At 40.9% G+C, this 14,872-nt stretch overlaps 1 protein-coding gene across 1 annotated transcript in view; it reads left to right on the forward strand.

Moving 5' to 3' along the window:
- The window catches only part of LOC121874615 (glutamate receptor ionotropic, kainate 2-like), a 17,936-nt gene extending 9,871 nt beyond the window's left edge, over nucleotides 1-8,065 (forward strand). The window contains exons 2-6 of the mRNA XM_042378843.1: nucleotides 985-1,042; nucleotides 5,573-5,764; nucleotides 6,030-6,241; nucleotides 7,314-7,531; nucleotides 7,808-8,065. Of these exons, the coding sequence (XP_042234777.1) occupies nucleotides 985-1,042; nucleotides 5,573-5,764; nucleotides 6,030-6,241; nucleotides 7,314-7,531; nucleotides 7,808-8,065 (938 nt within the window). The remainder of the gene's footprint in view (nucleotides 1-984; nucleotides 1,043-5,572; nucleotides 5,765-6,029; nucleotides 6,242-7,313; nucleotides 7,532-7,807) is intronic.
- Nucleotides 8,066-14,872: the final 6,807 nt, after the last annotated feature.

Raw genomic sequence — 14,872 nt, forward strand, 5'->3', positions numbered from 1 at the left:
ACAACCCATAACCACGCCCACATCTCCCGTCTCACACCCATACATGGATACCTACGTTCACAATTTGGGGGAAGTGAATGCGGTCGAGAGCAGTACCGGCCATGCTGCCTCCTTGTGTACCGAAGACTTAGTATACAGTGTGCTGTATCCACACTGTCCCTAACGAGCAGCCATGCCTCTGAGACCCACTTAAACCTTCCTAACCACGCCAACAACCCATTACCACGCCCACCATGCCTACCTAAATAAGAGGGGAAGGCGTGGTATAGATGGGAGGGCGTGGTATAGAGAGGGGGGCGTGGTATAAGAGGGAAAGGCGTGGTATAGACGAGAGGGAGTGGTATAGACGGGAGGGCGTGGTATAGACGAGAGGGCGTGGTATAGACGGGAGGGCGTGGTATGAGAGAGGAGGGCGTGGTATAGACGGGAGGGCGTGGTATGAGAGAGGAGGGCGTGGTATAGAGAAAAAAGGGGCGTGGTGTCGTGGTACTTACAGGGGCGTGGGTATCTTACAGGTGCTGAGGCAGTACTCAGAGAAGGACGTGTACTGTCTGGTGGTGTGTACACAGGACTACCCTACTTTCCTCCCTTTCGTCTACTTTCCTCTACTGAACCAGGTAAGTAAGAGAGAGAGAGAGAGAGAGAGAGAGAGAGAGAGAGAGAGAGAGAGAGAGAGAGTTACTAGAACAATCACACAAACACCAACACAAAATAGAACTGGTAAATTCCACCTAATTCTCTGGTGACATTGATAAAGTGCTCAGAGCATTAATTAACGTATAATCCCTTTCATACAACGCAAAATTATAATACACAGGTAATACAATCATCAATAATATAATTAAATACGTAAAAATACACCATACACGATTATTGTGCGGAGGAAATGGCATCTGTGTGTGTGAGTGTTGCTTCTATTTTAGTTGCTGTATGATCAAATAAATCGTAATATGGTATAAGTTTTTCTTGTGTAATGTGTTGCAGGCGACTCTGGCTTACGGAGAGAAGGAAATCGTGAACCTGTTGGAAGTTTACCAAATAGGTGAGTTGCCACAGCCCACTATCTAGATAAACTAAGTTAAAATAATAATAATAATAATAATAATAATAATAATAATAATAATAATAATAATAATAATAATAAAATACTTGGGATAAAGGAACGCTCTCTAACTATAGTATTTATCAGTGCAAATTTGGCGCTATTTTAGCCTCCAACTCCGTCCTGGTCGATTTAACAGCTAGTTAGAAGGGCTTTCATATTCTCACTTAAAAGGAATGGTAACCTTTGATATGTTTTCTGTCTGTCTGTGTCTGTATGTTCCTTATGCAGTTCCACAGTTTCGAGGAGATGAAATTTAGTAGGTATAGGTTCGGGTGGCCTAGAACAGGGAAACTGTGGCCCATGGACCATTTTTGGCCCACCGAGGGGCTCAGCGTGGCCCACGACCATACTCTAGTTCAGCGAGGGATTTCTCTCTCTTTCTTTCTCTCTCTCTCTCTCTCTCTCTCTCTCTCTCTCTCTCTCTCTCTGCTTTAAGGGGAGACGCTGATGGTGTAGGATTTGTCAATAGATTTAGATGAAATTTAGAGGACATTGAAAATAACATGTGGCCCTCGGGAGAACTCTACAATTCCAATCTGTTCCCCAGACCCTCAAAAGTTTCCCCACCCTTCCACCCTTGTTCCCTAGGGAGTTGGGGGGGTGGGGGTGAGGGGGGGCACTATCTTCCGTCCCTACTCCCAGGAGAAATTGGGTAATTCCGCTCGTTAACTGAGTCGTAAAATCGTTATATTTGGAATTACACTTTATGTTTTGCCTCTTAATGAAGCAGTTATATTTATCTACATTAACGGCTTCTTTTTTTTTTAATTCAGTTTTTCCTCCAATGTTCAGTTACCAGTTTTTAATCGCCCCAAATTTTTAAAAGCTCTCAATGTACAGGTATATGCCAAATTTTTAAATAGCTGCCAATTTTTAATACCCGTCAAGTTTTAAGACTTATTTTTTGACACTTCATAGTTTCAATATCCCCCAATTTAATCGTTTTAAATAGTGAATCACCTAGTTTTCATTCCCATTACCACCCAATTTCAGTAGTTCCCAATGTCAATAGTTCCCAATTTCATTATTTCATTATTTAAATACTTCCCAATTTAATTTATTCCCAAATTCAGTAGGCTATTTCCCAATTTCAGTAGCTCCCTTTTTATTGCTCCTAATTATAATCCTTCCAATTACAATAGCACCAAATCTCAATATTTCAAATCCAATTTCGGTAGTTCCCAATTTTAGCAGCTCTCAATTTCACAGCTCCCAATTTCGGGCACTCCCAATTTTATTACCTCCCAAGCTTCATAGGCCCCCAATTTCAATAGTCCTTAATAGTGGTGATGAGTGGCTCCCAATTTCAATCGACAGCTACCAATTTTTATCCTGGCCCTGTCCGGCTATTTAATGAGTACTATACGAGTGAGCCATTGTCAAAGGTAAAGCCTATTTTTTTCCTATTTTTTCTTCTCAGTTTCATATTAAGCAACAGAGAGAGAGAGAGAGAGGGAAGGGGGGGGGAAGTCCAGGAGTAAGAGAGAGAAAAGGTTAGGAAAAGAGAAGAAATGAAGGAAGGTGGTGAGGAGGGAAGGAAGTCAGAGAGAGAGAGAGAGAGAGAGAGAGAGAGAGAGAGGTTGGAAAAGAAGAGGTGTTAGGGAGAGAAGAGGCCACTCTCGTCAGCATACAACAAAAGTTTACAAAGGACAAGACATTCACATAACATAAGAGCATTCGTATTGGATATATTTCACTTACATAACAAACGTTTGATGCCTAACTATGAATACTCTCTCTCTCTCTCTCTCTCTCTCTCTCTCCTCCAGAACCACAAGCCAAGCAAAAAGTGAGACACGTCGGTAATTGGCTACCCAGAACCCCAGGTCATCACGCCCCCTCGATGACGTCACCGAAGGAAGATGTCGTCACACGCAGAACTGACCTATCAGGACTTCACCTCAGCTGCCTCACCCTCTCGGTACTCGCTCAACTGGTTCTTAAGTTATTATTCCGGTAATACTTGTCTTACAGCAATTTTCAGTAGGCCTACCTGTATTATTGCTATTTCCAGTAGGCCTACCTGTGTTATTACGATTTAAGGTAAGTGTGTTGCAGCTACAGTTACATAAATTTACATTACGTGAATTACAGAAATTCACAATACGAAACTACTAATTATCCTTGCTTTCTCTCTCAAGTACAGTATGCGTCATTTATCAGTTATTTTACTCATTATTGTACTAGGAGGTTCAAAGTGATAGTCGTGTTTGTGTATTTTGTGTACTTTCACTGTAATGGCAGTTCATTTACTTCCAATTATTCGCAATAAAAATTATATACAGTTTATTTTCATAATTGTAATATTATTATCCGTAACTATCACCTCAAGAATATAAAACAAAAATTCTGTTATTCCCCCGTGTGTGTGCGTGTGTGCAGTACTCGCCGTTCATGTTGACGGAGGAACAGGGAGACGGATCCGCACGACTCAGCGGCTGGATGGCGGATATCTGGGAGGTGATGCGCGAACGATCCAACTTCACGTGAGTTATATCAGCTCTGACCTGTATACAACTGTTGTTATGTCGCTAAGAACGTCAACAACAACAGTAGTATTAGTAGTAGTAGTAGTAGTAGTAGTAGTAGTAGTAGTAGTAGTAGTAGTAGTAGTAGTAGTAGTAGTAGTAGTAGAATTGATCAGGTGGTCGCCAGCTAACCTCTTTGAACCACCTAAGTGCGCGGCCACCAAAGAATTGGTCCGGGAGATAACTTCCCTCATAATCAATTACAATCATGACAGCCCCCTGGCCCCATTAGCTCTTCAAATACTGGCCATAATACCCCATCTATTCTGTCAGGACACACACAAGGTGCAAAGAAAACGTGGCAGCAAAGGAGATTGACAATGTGGCAGAAAGGGGCCCTTTGATGATCTCCTTTGCGAAGCAAGAACACTGCAGGAGAGTCTAAAATTTATAAGAGACGGAAAGCAAAACACTGAGGATGTTGCCAGAAAATTTGGTAACAAGATGAGTGAGGGAAAAGTGTCCTTGGGAGGAATGGGATTGACCAATCCAGAGGAGATTGCTGCCACCGAAAATCAAAACTCAGTTAAGCTCACGGCAGCCCTCACGGACCACATAATAGCTCAGAACGCAACAGGGGAGGTGAATACCAGTGAAGTAAACAAGATTCGAAGGTCCATTACGACAGCACGGCCAAAGTGATAAGTTGCAGCAACTGATGCTGCAAATACCAGAGAATATGAAAAAAAAGTAGCTATAGCGCAGGAGGTGGGCTCCTCGAACTGGTTAACTACGTTACCGATAATGGCAAATGGTTTCAGTCTCAATAAACAAGAATTTACAGATGCCAATGCTCTAAGGTACGGTAGGCCAGTAGAAGGTTTGACCTCCCAATGCGTGTGTGGCTCTTCCTATGACGTCGATCACGCCATGGTGTGCAAGAAAGGGGCCTTCGTATGCATGAGGCATGACGAAGTAAGGGATCTCACAGCAAATATGTTGAAGGAAATCTGCAGTGATGTCAGGGTAGAACCGACCCTCCTTCCAATGGACGGTGAGAATTTCCAACATCCAACTTCAAACACATCCAACGAAGCCCGTGTTGACGTCAGTGCTTAAGGATTCTGGACGTGGGGACAGCGAGCCTTCTTCGACATCAGGATTTTTTATCCCATGGCCGCATGTCACCACAACTTAGTTCTCGATGCTGCACAAAGGAGGAACGAGAACGACAAGATATGGACATACGGGGAGAGAATTCAGAACGTTGATCAAGGCAGCTTCACTCCTCTAGTGTTCACAACATCTGGTGGGATGGGACCAAGTGCAAGATGCTTCTACGCCAGACTCGCAGAGGTGCTATCTTAACAGAAGCAGCAGCCCAGAAGTTATGTTACAGCCTGGATGAGATGTCGACTGTCCTTCTCTCTCCTTAGGTCTGCTTTGCTCTACCTCAGGGGAACGAGAGCATCGGCCCCTAAGCCGACAACAGTTGCAGATATTGACTATAAGGCAACAGTCACTGAATGCTGCATAGATCTGTGGCTCAACTAACTCAACACAGCTAGGATAGCTACTTATGTAATAGGATATTTAATTTTAAGGTAATAAAATGGCGGCGAAGGTGTGGCTATTGGGGGAGGATGGAGGCCACGCTCGTTGTAGTAGTAGTAGTAGTAGTAGTAGTAGTAGTAGTAGTAGTAGTAGTAGTAGTAGTGCTCAAAAAGAACTGCAACCCATGGAGGTGTAATGTCTAAGCTGTATGTCCCTTCAAATTTCTTCCTTTTGGCTTCATAACTTCTGTTCCTAACGTAACTTTCACAAATGTTGAGCTGTGAACACCATTCTTGTAATTGGGGATAACTGAAAAAACAATGACAGTAGTTTACGATGTATAATTCTCCATTGACCGTCTAGTATACTTTATAAATTAACTTATATATTATTTACATGTCCTCCTCTCTATCACCTATTCATCTCGCCTCTTCTTGAACATCAGGTACAGCTGTGTAATCGTAAAAGACGGGAAATGGGGCGCCCCGAAGCGTACTGAGGACGGTAGTGACGGAGGGTGGGACGGTCTGGTAGGGGACATCCTGGCCGGCAAGGGGGATGTCATAGTGGCCCCTCTAGACCATACCCTCAAGCGTTCCACCGTTGTCGACTTCTGCTTCAGTTTCGCCATGCTCGGGTGAGTAAATGTGGTGCTCTCTCTCACACACACATTACCACGAACAGGTACAATATGGTGCCGCCACGTATACAAGGTCACGTACAGACAGCTACTAACTTACCGTATACAAGTACCCTTATACACGAGCTCAGGGACATCCAACCACGTACAGATAACCACTAACCTTACCATGAACAGATACAACTAGACACCCTGTATATATATAACGTACAAGAAAACAGTCAGTCACGTACAAATAACCCTTGTCATACCCCACGGACAGGTACAAGATGGTGATACGTCGACCCAGCAGCCAGGCTTACACATGGACGAGTTACACCAGGGAGTTCGACAGTGTGGTGTGGCCTGTAGTCTTGCTTTTCCTTGTAGGGGCCGCCTTTCTCTTCTACCTCACCGGGTTTTCCCCCTCAGAGGTCGCTCACTTCACCCTCGGCGACGCCTTCCTCATGACCTTCGGCTCTTTGTGCAACCAAAGTACGTGAGGACGATTTTAGGTTGTCTTAATTGGGCCAGCGAGCGACGACTAGCGCGACCGGATTTTGTTTTTTGTTTTTACATTTTCAAAGTTCACTGTTTATCCCTTTTGAGGACGATGATTTAACCCCTTGACATGATGATTTAATCCCTTGACATGATGATTTAACCCTTTGAGGAAGATGATTTAACCCCTTGACATGATGATTGAACCCTTTGAGGAAGATGATTTAACCCCTTGACATGATGATTTAACCCTTTGACATGATAATTATATAACCATTTGACATGATTTAACCCTTTGAGGAATATGATTTAACGTTACCCCTTTGAAAAGGACGATTAAACCCCTTAAAGACGACCATTTAATCCCTTCAGAACGATGATATAACCTCTTGAAGGTGACTTTATGCCTAGAGGATGATCATTTAACCTTTTGAGTGCAATGAATTAACCCCAGATTATCATTTAACCCCTTAAGGACGATAGCTTAAAACACCTGAAGACGATTACTGAACCTTAATAAATTGTGTTTACATGTTTATGAGTCAGTTAAAGAATTCAATTAAGCTAAAACATATTTTGGGGATCCAGACATACTGTAAACGTCTTCTTTACACACACACACACACACACACACACACACACACACACACACACACACACACACACATACGGGTCCATAGGCACACATAAGCCCATAAAGATTCCAAAGATAATACAGTGCCAGTTTTGAGCCCCCTCAACTAACCCCCTTAAATTTTGACTAATAAATCTGCTGTTCCTTGTCAACAAACAAATATACTGTATGTTCTCTTCAAGTTTATCAGTCGGTTCAGTTTGTCCGTCCGTTTGTTTGTTACCACTCGAGCGTTCACAGTATTAACCGATCCATACTAAATACACACAGTTGATAAGGCTAGATGACAATTATGGAGTGGTAGATTTAGGGATAAATATATTGAATACCATAGTTACAGTCACTCAGAATCGATATTTCCCAAAGTACTGTTCTTTGAGAGGCACATTGTTGTTGTTGTTGCTGTGTTGTTTACTGTTTTGTGTTTCTTAGGCACATACTTGAAGGTAAATAGCGGGGCTGCCAGAGTGGTGATGATCATCATCTACATAACCAACACACTGTTCTTCGTTCACTACACCTGCTTCCTAATCTCCAACCTCACCGTGTCGTCTGAGTCACCGCCCTTCAGAAACCTGCAGGGGGCGCTCGACGACGGCTCTTACTACATGGGCTACATGAAGAGCTCCTCCATAGACGCTGCCTTCCAGGTGGGTTGACACGAGATTTATATTATACACTGTTCATCTAACCTTAAAGATTTGAATTGGTAATTGGAATAATGAAATGGATAACTAATTTATCTTTAGGGGGTTTGGTACCCAAAAATACAAGTATTGATATATTATTTAAATTTTAGTCCTCATACGGTATCAAAGAAAATGAGAGACTGGAAAACTTGTCAACGATGTAAACGGAGGTAGCAAGTTTGTACAACGCTTTCGGTAATGGAGAAGAATAAATATAAACGATAGGAACTTTTACAGTTTGCTCCCAGCGGGATATACCATAAAGCGTGGCAGGAAATGGTGGAGCCTATCCACCATACTTTATCCCCGAATGACGCTCTGGGTATCCAGCGAGCCCTGGAGGACCGCTACGTGCAAATGATCGACGAGACTCACTTTCTGTCCACGTATGGCCATAACTGTGATTTGCTGATGCTGTCACCAACCTACCTGAAGGTGCCCACCACCTTTGCCGTCCCCAAGGGCTCTCCCCTCCGCAGGATCATCGACTACTAGTAAGCGCACTTCCATTGTGGCACACATCTTCACCACTGTGTTTGTTTATGCCATATGATATTTTAATGATAATTCTACTGACGAGTACGGAATTAGTTGACTGGCAACAAGAGAAGCAATTATCACAATTCTTCATCCTCACATCCTGCCTCCCATAATAACTCAGCCTACATAACAACCGTTTTTGTAGTGACTAGTTCCAAAAAATCATTCTCGTAACCTTTCGAAGTATAAATTTGTAAAGATTAGAATAACATTACTTTGAAATGTGCCTCTTCACTAAGATACTTTCAAATACCTTGTGTGAATTTTGCAGCTTAGATCATCATCACATTTGTATAAGATCAAATACATACGACAGCAGCTTCACCCTTGTAAAGAATATTTTGATTATTTATGTATATCTTCCCAGAATCAATATGTCACAACTTTGACCCATGCCAATAATTAATCTATTAGAAAATTCGTATTTACATTTTGGCGTCTGAGTTATTAACACTGATAAAATAGAACTTGCATGACCAGGTACAAATACTAACCTAAATTAAGTGAACTTTCAAAACTGTTTAGATGTGACCTAATTTTACCTTCGCTTCTCCAGTGAAATATCACTACAGTTCAGCGAGACCTGATGTAGTATGACTCATTTATCTAACTTTTACTTAAGAGGACATAATCTGAGGTTCAAAGCTCTTGATATTACCTAAATACCCATATGCTGCGTACAAAATAATCAGGGAGTGTTCTTGTCTCCCTACAGCCTGACACAAGTGAGAGACACTGGCATCTACGTCAAGTTCATGCACAAGTGGCTGCCGACCCCCGCCGACTGCTCCAGCCGGAGTTCTCTCACAGCCTGCACCCTCTCTAATGTCATGACTGCTTTTCTCCAGCTCTCTATATGTGCTCTTCTCGCCTTCCTCATCTTAACCTTGGAAAAATACATTAGCACAAAACAGAAAACTAATAAAGATTTCTGAGAAGTCACTCGAACGGTAAAAATCGCTGCTCACCTTCCATAAAATTTTTTTATATTACTACTAAAGATGTCTTCAGTTTTGATAGAGATATTTTCCTTTATATCGATCTATACTTTGTTGAAGTTGTGGCTGAGACTAATAACATTTATAATAAACTACAATGGTCGACTCATGCGGTTGATAACATTGTAATAAACAACTACACTACCAAACGCCAAACGCACGACTTTATAATGGTATTTGTGATCTTGAACTTAAAGCTTTAGTTCTTTCAATCGAGAAACTAAACGAGTTGCGGTGACGTGACGTCACGGTGCTTACACATCCTATCATCTACAGCAGGAACGAATTTCAAAACAAGACCCCCGTCGTAGATCGTAATTGTTGTATTTTTTTTCATTTTTATGGGAATTAGCCATGGAGGTATAATAATATTATACCTCCATGGGATTAGCCCACCCCGGCACAGGTCACTGACCCACATCAGGACCCAGGGGGCGAAAATATAATAATAATAATAATAATAATAATAATAATAATAAATACACATCTATTCTTAGGAAATATATGGTTTATTCCGCATATATATATATATATATATATATATATATATATATATATATATATATATATATATATATATATATATATATTTATCGAACTAACATAATTTAATATTTATTACTCTATTGAAATCAGTTGAAGTTATTTATAATTTAGGAATACCTAGTAAGCTTAGCTTTGCCTCTCCTCCCTGCCTCCCTTGAGCGGCGGGCACATGGTGTGTAAAGATCACCACCCTAATCAATCACCTAGACTCAGCCCTCCTGCCATTATTCCCAACTACATTACTTCCCGTTTTTATTCTTCCCTTCTCTCTTTCCTCTCCTCTACCCTGGCAAAGATATTTGCCATCAACTCTCACTCTCCTTCGTTTACTTCAACAACTCTCTCTCTCTCCTCCACTACGGGCTCCTCCTCCGGACCTCTGCTCCTGCCTGGACTCCACGACCATAAGGCCATGACTACAGCACTGGAGCCGCCGACGTCTCCATCACGTCTTCCCCGACGCCCCACGACCCCAAAGCGCTGCGCCGCCAACGTTCAATGATTTCCTACAGTCCTCCTCTCAACCTGAGGACACCAAACACTCCAGGACGTCCCTTGGCTTCTCGCTGTCCTTGCTGACGTTTCACAACTCTAGTGATAGTCTTCCGTTGTTCTATTACTGTTGTAACTTTAATCCAACCAAATCCCATTTACATATTATACTATATTCTAGTTTATGTTAGGAACGCAACACTGCGGTTCTTAACCAGGGGGGCGTGAGTAATCTCCAAAGGGGGCGTGAACCCAGAGCAAAAATAAGGGATGGCCTTAACAAGTGTGTGTATGTCCTTATTTGGATTTTCTGGGGGTCTCGCTCCCCACAGATACTTCAAAATGTCGTAAATGGTAACTACATCAATGAAAATGCAAAATTCCACTAAAAGTGTCTGAATTAAGGTAGTAATAATGTCGGGAAGTGTACGATAATTTGATGAAGAAACGATAATAAAATTCACATTTGAAAATTTATCAACACTGATTGGGACGGTTGCTTATACAAACGCTTTTGAATAATTAAAGTTATTAACGTAACGAATGAAAAACTAGTTTCTCAATTGTCCTATTTAATTCAAGAGGAAATTGTTTTGGATTTTTTTAGATTTAGAATTTTATATGAAGGAAGGAGGAGGGCGTGGAGATGAGGACCAACTGCAAAAGGGGGAGCGACCCTAAAAGGTTAAGAACCACTGCTTTAGATGCTACCTTACTTTTCTTGCCCTTCCTCACAGACTAGATCAGTACCCGCAGACATCATTACAATACTACAGTACACCATACACGGGCAAATGCATGAAGGACATCACCACCCATAACAACGCAGCAACTTGTACAATAAGGGAAATAAATGAGTTTTCAATACTGATCGGACACACAGTGCATGCAACTGCATAGTGTTCGTCCGCCCGTCGTGTGCTGCTGTGAGGAGAGCTGTTGACAGAAGGCATCTTAGGATGACGGCACAATGGTGAGGGAGATTAACTACACAGTCCCACACCTAAAGAGGCTTAGCTAATGTTCCGTGTTCTCTCTCTTTACACACATTCACGGAGAAGAGGAAAAATAGCGAGAGACTGCGAGAAAATACAGAAATGTAAGTGACAATATCAGTCATGAAATAGCCTACAGGTTAGCGAACTTCCAAGCGTATCGTAATTGTAAACAGATGACCCACAAACTCTGAGCCAGCGTCACTACACCTGAATACCAATACATTCACTTTATAGAGTTAGGATACAAAACACTTCCCAATTTTTTCCTCAATTTATCTCGCTGTGTTTCGCTGGAAGATTAGGGAGTGCATGTCTGTTGTTGTCATTAGTCTTTATTTTTTGTTTTGCCATTTCATTCGATTTATGGCAATTCATGTCAACTGTTATCGATAAAGTCCTGCTATTTTGTCATTTTGCCATTTCTGGTTTAGGAGTTTAAGACTATTAAATCTACTAAATTCTATTATCATGGCTTTTTGTTAGTACTTCTAGTTTAAGTCAGTAAATACCTAGTAACTGTCCAAAATGTCCATTATTTTTTTTACCAAATATTTCAACTGTTAGTACACTTTAGAGAAAAACAATTAGTAAACTCTACTAATTGAGCTCAGGCTCTCAATTGGCTCAGCCATGTTAATAATGTTATTTTTGTCCACTCTGTGTCTGTATTTTTCTGAGCAAATAGGCTGTTTTAGTATCAATAGTTTGGTTGTCATAAATGGATTAGTGCCAGTCTCTTGATTCGCCGTACGTCAACATCACTCGGTGTCAAGAGGTCTATGAGAATTTACCGTCTTCATAATCATTTTATTATGTGTGTGTGTGTGTGTGTGTGTGTGTGTGTGTGTGTGTGTGTGTTCGTGTGTAGAATAACTCCGTTAAAATATTGCAGGTAATGTATTTTAATCCTACACAGTCCTCCCGGGGTCAAGTAAAAATCGTACTTGTGTACAAAGTCTTTCATTGAGTCATCGGTTCCAATTGTTTTCATTTCGTCCATAATTTTAACAGTACAGTCGTCTAAATGAATGATGTCACGATTTCCAGAAACTTTCAATCAGAAAGTGGTATCTGGCTCCTACAAAACTCGTTTTATTTTCGCTTATATTTTTTAGGAGGTGGAACACAATTCTGTGAAATATTAACATAAATTAATTAATACAGTTTTTCATAAGAATATTGTAAGTGCAAATTGTATAGTAAAAAATTTAGTATCTTTTAAAACGAAATAATGACACATTACCGCTCAAGGACATTCAGAAATAATTTGTGGAGCTATAATTGGAAGTCAAAATGAAAGGTATACAGTACAATTATTGTGTTAAGCTGAAATGAATATCGAATAAAAAACTTGACTTGAAAATAATACTCATATTCGCCACGTTTATGCCATGTCTTTAATGAACATGTAAACAATATTTTCTGTATTCACCACCTGGATGGACGGTGACGTAAGGCGGGAAACCTTCACAAAACAAAATTTTGAGCTTTAGACAAACCATATGCTTAAATAAAAAAAAATATACTATTCCTCTAGTTATTATAAGACAATTAATTGTCATTGATACTCTGAAGGTAATGCATTATTTAGCATCCAAGAATAAAATATAAAACATTAAAGATTCACGTTCAACGGTCATTAGTTACGAATGATAAAAAAAGACTTGGTTAAATTGCTAACTTCTATGAAACCTTATTTACCTAATAATAATTTTAGAGAAACAAACGCCTTTCATGTTTTAAAAATAAATCCACTTCTAAACAAGGAAATAAGCCACATGAAGATTATTCGGCACTAGAAGTGTTATTGACATGTGTTGCTGTATCACCTCGGACTACCTGTCTTTTTTTTTCCTGCAAGCATTTTCTTTCGGCCATGTTTTAAACATTCAAAGCAGCAAGTCCGAAGAGCAGTCAGTCACTTGCTGAGCTCCCGCCATGTTGGTAGATACCGCTGTTTGAACTAATCATACTGGAACCTGTGACATCACCTCGTTGGACGATTTTACTCTATGTATATGTTGAAAGTTGCTTATTTCTAGGAATTAAAAGTTCTTTAAGACGTCAAAAAATGTGTGCATCACTATTAACATCAATTAGTAAAACCAGATTATAGTGTAATATGTACTGAATACACAGTTCAATTCAATTTCAATTTCCATATTCTATTCCTTGATAAAGGAACCGGGATCCTAGTGCTGTCACTAGGTACCCCTGTACAATAACACCAAAAACATCTGGCAAGTGTGACAAGTATATATAAATATTATAAAGGGGCTTACTAAAGCCTAAGGAAGGAAGGATATTCCTTCAACACATCATCAATATAATTTACATAATATCTGGCCAGTATCAATGTGTCTCCGTCAGGTGGTCGTGGAGTGGTGGTCCAGCAGGCGTCACTTTTACTTACTTTTATCCTCTTCGCCACTGATCGGCTAGTTAGTCGCTTGGGCGATCGGTCACGTCTCTGATTACTTTTCCTTTTCTTTTATCCTCTTCACCAAAAGATCGGCTTGCTAGCCGCCCGGGCGATCGGTCACGTCTCTGTCACGCACTGTTGGCAAGTACTGGGCATGCACCGGCTCCTGAATGTACCTGAACCCGCTCCAGTGTTGGTCAAGTCTTGTCTTGAAAGAGCTCACACTCGGTGCCGTCACAACACTTTCTGGTAGATTGTTCCAAGAGTTTACAACCCTCACTCCGAAAAAGTTTGCCCTCTACTTTTTTTACTTTTATCCTCTTCACCGCTGATCGGCTCGTTAGCCGCTTGGGCTATCGGTCACGTCTCTGTTACTTTTCCTTTTCCTTTATCATAAATCACTTGTAGTGGGCATGGCATAGGGGGATGAGGGAAATTGCTGGATAAAATACGATGAAAAACTGATCATGTGACACTAAAATTATGTGTCTACGTGCTTTGTACGTGAAGAAATTAATTATGCACCGTAAATACTCCGAAAAATTTGCGAAGGCACCAGACTCACCACGTTTGATTATAACCGACCTGCTCATGCTGGCCGAGCGTGCGCTCACGCCCACAAAAAACGTAAAATTACACCATGACGCTTCAACAAAGTTAGTTTTATTGGTACTAGATATAAAAATAAGTACATTCTATCTACTTGGGTGGGGGGTGTGGGGGGCGGAGCTCCCTGCTAGGAAGTTGGGTAAGGTTAGGAAGGTTTCTTTGGTTGGTAAGGTCAGGTTCTGTTAGGTTTTAGTAAATGCCGCCTCTTTTAAAATACTTACTATAATGATAAGAACATGTGGAAAAAGTGAATGAAATCGAACAACACCTGCTGGTGGTAGTGCTATTCTCAGACATTACCAAAGTAATTGGTGGCAATTAATGGACTTATCATGGGGTTATAACTAAAAATGACCTACAGGTTGGTAATTGCATGGAAATTATGGAAACCAGGATTTTATTGTTTATTTCATCGTGTTTCTTACGAATATAACCTTCAGTTCCGTCGAAAATTAATAGTTATGTAGATAGGAACACCCCCCCCTCCCCCAATTACCAACAACATTGGTTGCACAAAGTGGGCCACTTGGGCTTTAAAACAGAGGGAAATTGTGGGGTAAACATAAAAAAAAAACAGACGAAACGAAAGCTCCTAATCAGAGAAACCAGAAGGACTTGACCTCCCCCCTAAAAAAATTACCTTGGGCAGTCTCTCATACTGCAATACCGAGTCCAGTATGCCGAGCATCACGATACT

This window comes from Homarus americanus, unplaced genomic scaffold, assembly GCF_018991925.1.
Source record: "Homarus americanus isolate GMGI-L3 unplaced genomic scaffold, GMGI_Hamer_2.0 scaffold34360, whole genome shotgun sequence".
Taxonomy (NCBI): Eukaryota; Metazoa; Arthropoda; class Malacostraca; order Decapoda; family Nephropidae; genus Homarus; species Homarus americanus.